We start from the raw sequence: 8,361 nt of genomic DNA, 5'->3' as shown, positions 1-8,361 counted from the left end.
TTTTAAACCTCAAAAGCTCATCCCAGTCACAGACTTCCTCCACCCTTACATCATGATCTTTCTGAAAACATTCACCCAACTTTGGACCACCCATTCAAATACAAGAGCCTATTTGGAACATTCTCATTCAAACCAGCACAATTGACTTCTGACCAACCCCAAACTTGTAGCCATGTCATAATCAAAAACTATGTTCAGTTCAACTACAAATCTTCCTATAGTCTAACATAGTGTTAACACTTTTTCAAAGTTCAAAGTCTCTTCTGAGGCTAAGGCAATCTTTTAATTGTAACCTATTGTTAAATCAAAAAACAAAGTAAATGTTTCCAAAATACAGAGAGACAGATCATACATTACCATTCCAAAAGGGTGGAAGTGAGGAAACACTAGGTGAGAGCAAATCAAAATCCAGCAGTGCAAACCCCAAGTCCCATAACCCCATGTGTTGGTGTCAATAGGTTGATAAGATTCTGTACTTTCAGCTCTAGGGCTGCAACACACTTCTCTCTCTTGAACTGATTTCAGTTTCTCTATGCAGCTCTCTTTGACAGTTATACCATACTGCTGACTTCTTCAATACCTTGGGATCTCCACTGAAATGTAGGCTTCATTTTCAGAGATTAATGCAACGACATATCCAGGCCTTCATACAGTGACTACCCAGGCACAAGCCTTGCTTCAGTGGCTTTGCTTAACCTAGGAGGAAGATTCCACAACCTCTTTATTCCTATATCCTTCTTGACTTGACGGCCAGAAAAACATGGCTAATGGTGCCCAAGTTCTACTATATGCTTAGTATGGGACCTGACTTCTTCCTTGATTTATATTTGCATAATCTTTAATTTCTTGGTTTCATATGTTGATTAAGTTTTTCTTTGCTTTGGGAAAATATGCATTTCCTTTTTGCAAGTTGAAAGGTTAGCTGGGTGAAGTCTTGCCTTGGCACAGCACTCCCTTCGTTTCATTTCCTATCATGCCTTTCTCTGAACTACTCATCCCCTTGAACACAACACTTGGTTCCAACGTTAAATTTTATGATGTTCTTTTGTTCCTCACACTGTATATTTTGTGATTCTTTTTGCCACACTTGCTTGAATTTAGCTTCACTCACATTTTAGGATAAGGCAAAAAGTAGTCACATCATTTGAAAAATATCACAATAATGGACTTTAGCCCAGGGCTAACACTCTTCTCTTCTGACATCTCTTGAGTTGATCTTTTTAGTCTATACTGTATGCAGCACTACTAACTTCCAAGCATCTACTTAAGGCCCACTTTTATCATTTAACTGCTTTCCTAGCCCAATATCCCAATCCCTTGTAACAACTTTTGTCTTGGTTAATTTTCTACTTACCCTGACCAAGGAAACTTCTAAAAACTCAGTCAAGGACTCATGATTCCCAAGGGTTAGAGTCCATGAGCATTCTAACAGAGCATGGCAGTAGGGCAGCAAATATGCAAGGATGATACTGTAGCAAAAGCTAATTGTATATGTCTGATCCACAAACATAACATAGAAAAAGATAAAGACACAAGGACAGACATACACAGACACAGATACAGACACAGACAGACAGACAGACACACACACACACACACACACACACACACACACACGAACACAGGGCAAAGTATGAAAATAACATGTGCGTTTGAAACTCAAAATACAACCCCAGTTACACATCTTCTCCAATGAGTCCTATCTCTTATCTCTTTCTCATTCCCAAACAGCCCCACCAAGTGTGGACCAAAATTAAAGTAAACAAGCCTATGTAGGCTATTCTCACTCAAACTACCACAGAAATGAACAGCATGAAATCTCTATGAAGTAACAGTGAATTGCATACAGGACTGTTTATGATTATGAATTTTTTTGCCACAAGGAAAAATATTTGTTTATAAGTGAAATGGTGTATAGGCTAGTTTGTCCAACAATAACAACCTTTTGACCACATCCATACTAATCTTCGTGATACACTCCTTTAATTTTCACTCTAAGTTTTAGTTTAGAAAAGAAATATGGACAGTGCTGACCTCTCAGGCACAGAGTTATGATATAAAGGGAATGGAAATGGGGAGAGGTATCTTTTTGTGTCTTGATTCCTTCAGACTTTTGCCATCACACTCGCTTAAGAAAATGTGTTGAACTGTTCTGCTTTGATTTGCCCATATTGTGTTCACTTAATTTTGCTTCAACTGAAAATGTTACATAGTGCAGCTTTAAAATTGGAATATCATTTCATAAAAATGTTATTAATTGTACATAATTTAAGTAATAAATGCTGCTGGTTGAGGAGAATGTTGTAAACTTGAGACAGGTTTGATTTCAAGGGGACCTGGTCTAGAGGAGCTCATTGGAGATTTGTCATGAGAGATTAGATATTCAAAGGGTGGGGTCATCATGGCAAAGAGAAGAGAGGAAAGAGACAACACACTACCATGGGATGCCAAGCATGGCATTGTGAGGAAAGAAAATCACAGAGGACAGTCTCTCTCCACCTTCAGGTGTTCACAGATGTTGATGTATCTCATTACAAAACCAGACAGCTATCTTCCAATGCTGAAAATGAAAGATACAGTGAACTTGAAGGTGAGGACTCTACTGGGTGAATAGAGATTTAATAGACTTCTCTTGGGAATATATATTTGATTATTAACTAATCTATATAAGAAATATCATCACTTCATATATTCTTTGTAACCTGCATAAATCAACAAGGACTTAAATTATATAGTGTATCTGTTTAACTCTGGAAACACTGGCAAAAAAGCATTTTTCTAAAATAACTTTTGCAATATCTAACCATTCTTTAAGCACTATAAATTTCAGTAATTCAAGAAATGTAGCACTTTCTTGACTTTCCTTTTTCCTCCTAGTGAAGAATAAATTTATCAACAATGGTCAACAGCTCTCCTCATCCCCAGAATACTTGCAAGAAGTCCCATTAAAAGGAGATGCTAAAGCCAATAACATAGCAACAGAAATGGCATAGTTAGTATTTGTATGACAAGTCCCGTATCTTTCAACTATTAAAGAATTATTGTTATTTTTTAAACGATTAAGACTAAGTGACAAGCTGAATAAGGTTGTTAAAATAGCCCACAAAGATAAGAAAAACACACTCTCTCTCAAGACCATTCCTGTCTAATCAAAGTAGCACTAGATTGTCTCCAGTTCTTCATGATTTCCTTAAGAACCACTCTCAACACCTTCTTCCTCCTCGGCAGTGTCCTGCAGGGCTCTTTCCAGAAATAGTTTGAGAGTCTTCATCTTGAATCTACTACGGTGTGTAATGGAGCCAACAAGGAAGTAAATGATGGGGTTGGCACAGCTGTTAATACAGGATAGAAACATTATTTCATCCATAAAATCACAAGGTCTCTTAATCCATTGGTCAAGGAGCCAGTAGATTCCAAAGGGAAGACCAAATATCAGGAAGAATATCACTGTGAGTGCAATGGTCACATAGAGTCTGGTCACAGGGATCCGCTGGGAGCCACAGAAGATTCTGACAAGTAGGATGAGGCTAGACCCACAGAGGACCACAAATAAAACAATTGTCCATACAGTAATGATGATATCAAATGTCTGACACCAAATAGAGTCACTGTCATGAAACAGTAAAGAACATGCCTTCCCATCTAGAAATGAGAACACCAAGGACAGGGCCCAAAGCAAGACACACATGACAGCTGATGTGTGTCTTGGGCGTTTACAGCGATACCAGATGGGCCACATAACAGACAGGCAGCGTTCAACGCTAATGGTTGTGAGAATGCTCACACCCGAAAGATATGGAAATAATGACACAAAATTTAAAAATGATATGATGTCATTGGAAACGGATTGGATGGTGTAAATAATAACAAGAACACAAAATACAAACTGAGAGAACAGGAAGAAAAAGTCAGCTGCAGCCAGGTTGAGTATGTAAACTAAGAAGGCATTCCTGCGCATCTGGAAGCCCAGCAACCACAGAACTATGCCATTTAGTACCATCCCAAAAAGGGAAGTGATGAGGGAAAGCAAAATCATGGTTTGGAACTTGATGTCACAATCTAAAGTATCACTTCGTCCATTAAGTGCTCTGATGTTAGTTTCCAAGGTTGAGATGCTTAGATTCTTGCTTAGGAAATCTCCAGTACTGTTCCTGGAACAAAATAAACAAAATACATGAGCACATGCTGTGTTCTCTCTCTCTGACTTAGGAACACCCTGCTATGTGGTAATTACTGACCTGGTTCATAAGGAGCATAAACAGGATTAGAGTGATTAAGTAATTTATCTAAACCAGTATTTCTGGGGCCTTAATTTATATTCAGCTTGCATTTATTTGCACTATCTACAACCTATGTCCTGTACAGATATTAATTAGAATAGTTGTGTCCCCAGTACGGACACCCAGTTTTTCAGGTTGTGTCAGAAAGAGATCTCTGAACCCAACTTCCTTTCTGTCCTAAGGCTGTTTCTTCTCTGCTACATAAACTCAGGAATGAGAAGAATGACCCACATCTGCTCTTAGTCCTGGCAGGAGTAGGCTATTAGATGGAGAAATGTGGAAATCATAAGTGACAGTCATGAAGGAATGCTAAGTCCTGTTAAGGCCAGAATGAAAAAAACCAGTGGTATAGGCTAGAGTGACTCAGTCTCCATTTCAGATTTGAAATTAGAAAGCAGGAAAGTCTTTGAAGACATTAAGCACTTTTCTATTGTCTGTTGCTATATCATAAGTGTACATTTTCCTATTGAGTCACATTGAGTAACTGAGAATTTTTACTGACTTATTATTATTCAAGAATTATATATGTGTATATACATGCACATGTATATAGTAATATATATTACAAAATTATATATATGATAATTATTCAAAAATAAATGAATTAATGATAAATCCAAAATTATTTACAAATTTAAATGAAGTGTTCTTGCAAATATTTTTAGAGCAAGTACCACAAAATACATAGAAGTATGAAGAAAATATTATTACTGGCAGTTCTGTCCAAAGAAGATGTAGTGTGTTTGAAAGACTTGTTTTTGCTGTAAGATGGATAATGAAGGGATTTTTCATTCCCCAACACAAGAATGTTTATTAAAGGGCTATATTAATAACCTAGAAGTACTTCAGCCCAGAATTTAGGTTTTGATTTTGAGATTAAGTGAATTTCTAACATTCTTGAAGATTAAAAAGACAAATTTGGAGAAAAATAAATAAGAAGGAATAATGTAACAATTCCGAATACCCACGATACAACCCACAGACCATATGAAGCTCAAGAAGAAGGAAGATAAAAGTGTGGATACTTCAGTCCTACTTAGAAGGGGGAACAAAATTATCATGGGAGGTAGAGGGTGGGAGGGAATTGAGAAGAAGAGAGAAGGGGGAGGGGAGAAGTGACAGAATCAGGTGGGGGCAGAGACAGGGGAGATGTTCAGGGGGTCAAGAAATTGAAGAGAGGTATGTAGCAATGGGGGATGGGGAATCAGGGATAGCCACTGAAAAGTCCCAGATGTCAGGAAAGCAAGAGGCTCCCAGGACCCAACAGGGAGGCCATTAGCTAAAATATCCAACAAAAGGGAGAGAGAACCTCTAGAGACCATACCCAGAGGTTAGGCATGGCCTGCATTTGAGGAAGGGGTCACCCACCTATCTTAAAAAATTTAACCCAGAATTGCTCCAGTCTAAAGGAAATACAGGGACAAAGAATGAAGCAGAGACTGAAGGAAAGGTCATCCAGAGACTCATCCACCTGGGGATCTAGCCTATATGCAGCCACCAAACCCAGATTGCTACACTATTGCAAACACTATTGCTGATGCCAAGTGCTTGCTGTCAGGAGCCTGGCATAGATGTCCCCTGAAAGGCTCTGTCAGAGCATGACTAACACAGATGTGGATGTTTGCAGCCAACCATTGTCCTGAGCACAGGGACCCCAATGGAAGAATTAGGGGAGGAACTGAAGGAGCTGAATGGGTTTGCAACCCCATAGGGGGGAACATTATCAACCAACCAGACACCCCAGAGCTTTCAGGGACTAAACCACCTACCAAAGAATACACATGGAGGGACCCATGGCTCCAGCTATATATGTAGCAGAGGATGGCCTTATTGGATATCAATGGGAGGGGAGACCCTTGGTCCTTTGAAGGATAGATGCCTCAGCATAAGGGAATTCTAAGGCAGTGAGGTAGGAGTGAGTAGATGAGTGGCATGACCTCATAGAAGCATAGATGAGGGGGGATGAAATAGGAGGTTTGCAGAGGGGAAACTGAGAAGGGGGATAACATTTGAAATGTAAATAAATAAAATAACCAATAAAACAATTAATAAAAAAAGAAAAAAAATGAGTTGGTAGGTAAATACTTTATTTACCCGTGGGAATTGACTTTGAGTAGCTATGGATTGTTAGATAGATATCTTGTGACACACACACACACACACACACACACACACACACACATGTATGTATGTGTGTATATATATACATAATATATATGTACTCAGAGACCAAAAATCTGTACAGCTGCTGCACATTCCATTCATTTTCCAATCATAACTATAAGTTCAGACCCTATTACTCAAGACACTATACATACACATTGAATGTACAAATTATATAATAAGCTGGTACAGATATGAAAGCTTCTTGCCCTCCTGGCTAGCATTCACAATACAAAAAGATGCTATGAAGGCTCCTATGGGACAAACCATGTCGATGGTCTTTATTCAGCTATGAATTCTGCACTCTCTGAGACCTAGGCCAACTTGCCAGGTAGGAAATACATCCTTGTGCAACTGTGGCAGTATAGTTTTGGAGGTAACTAACTGCACTATGATTAGATTTCAAGCCATAGGAAGTAGTATTTACTTAGTGTTGGAAATCAGATACAAAAGCCAAGATTGGGGGAATCATATACATTATAGTGAGATTGAATTCAGGTTTTGGACTAAACAGACATAGCATTGGGTTGCTGTCTGAATATTTTACACTCATGTATGGACATTACATGCAGCCTTAATCAGAGAAGCTTCTTTTTTGACAAAATTGTTGTAAATAAAGAGACTAGTGACACCACAAGTTATTGAAGATAAATCATTGTTGAGGGTATAGCTCTAATAAAGTAATTTAGATTATCTTCCTGTAGTCTCAGGTAACTTTGCAGAAGAAAAAAGAAAAAGTATGGAAGAGCAAGAAAAATAAGGAGGAGAAGAGTTTTAAAATGACACCTCCCCAGCAAGACACATTTATTCTAGTCACAGACTCTTGGGAATACCCACAAAGGCTGTACACAGAAAATTTCCCATTAATAGCCAGGCATGGACTTTGGAAGGGTTATCTCTCTCCACTGAATAATTGACTAATAACAGTCTCAAGGATAAGAGAAAGCATTGCCTTCATTCAGGTACTCACCGGTAACCAAAATAGGTCCCAATAGATAGTCCAAACCACCCAATTGGCATACATGATAAATATTACAAAACAAAACTAGGAATCATAATCTCAAAAAGGAAGTGATGGGAGGGATATTGACAGAGATGGAAGAATACTTGAGAGAGCTGAGGAGAGTAATCAGAGTACATTGTGGCATAAATAAAATGATCAACGAACAAAATAAATCAATATTTAATGCCTAGAATAAAACACAGGTTCTGTGCAATCACAGCAAAAGCCAGCTCTGAGTGCAGATGACATCTATTTTAAAACAGTTGTTAAGGCTCCTGATTCCATGTTATTTTTGTGGCTTGGAGGTAAGTTAAACATGCATGTAACTTTTCATAAATATGTACATTATTCACAAATTTTATTAATTGGGTTGCTTGCAATCATTTATTTTTGAACATATGTTTCTTTTTATTAATTGGTTATTTAATTTATTTATATCTCAAATGTTGTCCCCCTTTTCAATCTCCCCTCCACAAATCCACTCCCCTTCACCTCTAAGAGGGTAATCCCACATCCCTCTATTTTTCCCCTACACTGTGGCAACAAGCCTCCTCACATATATCTCTTACTGAGACAGAAATCCTCAAAACATTGTACTCTTTCCATGGCAGAAAACGCAGATGATTAGGGTACTGACAGAACAGTGCTTTTAAGAACAGTGCCAGTACCCATATTGGCAAGTCAAGGAGAGTGACAGAATTCTCACAATAGCAGCATATTTAGTAGATGAGATTAGAGAAGATTGGGAAAGGTACAAGGGAGAGCATTACTTTGATAATGTTCACACACTTCCATGAATTCAGTCTGCAACCCAAAATACTGTCATAAAGGACATTTGATGACTTGTGAAGAAAAGCATGAGAATTCCTGGATTCTTCACCTTGAGATGTAGTTATATGGTTACAGAGTAAGAAA

General features: G+C 38.2%; 1 protein-coding gene across 1 annotated transcript; it reads right to left on the bottom strand.

The window, feature by feature from the left end:
• Window positions 1–3,190: 3,190 nt before the first annotated feature.
• LOC117696779 (mas-related G-protein coupled receptor member B2-like) lies at window positions 3,191–4,036 on the bottom strand. Its single transcript, XM_034487741.1, has one exon. It carries the CDS (start codon window positions 4,034–4,036, stop codon window positions 3,191–3,193), a length of 846 nt encoding a protein of 281 aa, XP_034343632.1.
• Between the last annotated feature and the right edge of the window lie 4,325 nt (window positions 4,037–8,361).

This window comes from Arvicanthis niloticus, chromosome 1 (genome assembly GCF_011762505.2).
Source record: "Arvicanthis niloticus isolate mArvNil1 chromosome 1, mArvNil1.pat.X, whole genome shotgun sequence".
Classification (NCBI taxonomy): domain Eukaryota; kingdom Metazoa; phylum Chordata; class Mammalia; order Rodentia; family Muridae; genus Arvicanthis; species Arvicanthis niloticus.
Note: the sequence above shows the minus strand (reverse complement) of the source record. Positions and strands in the feature narration are given on the sequence as shown.

Coding starts and splice junctions, on each gene's coding strand:
- LOC117696779 (XM_034487741.1), bottom strand. CDS start 4,036: ATGATTTTGCTTTCCCTCATCACTTCCCTTTTTGGGATGGTACTAAAT.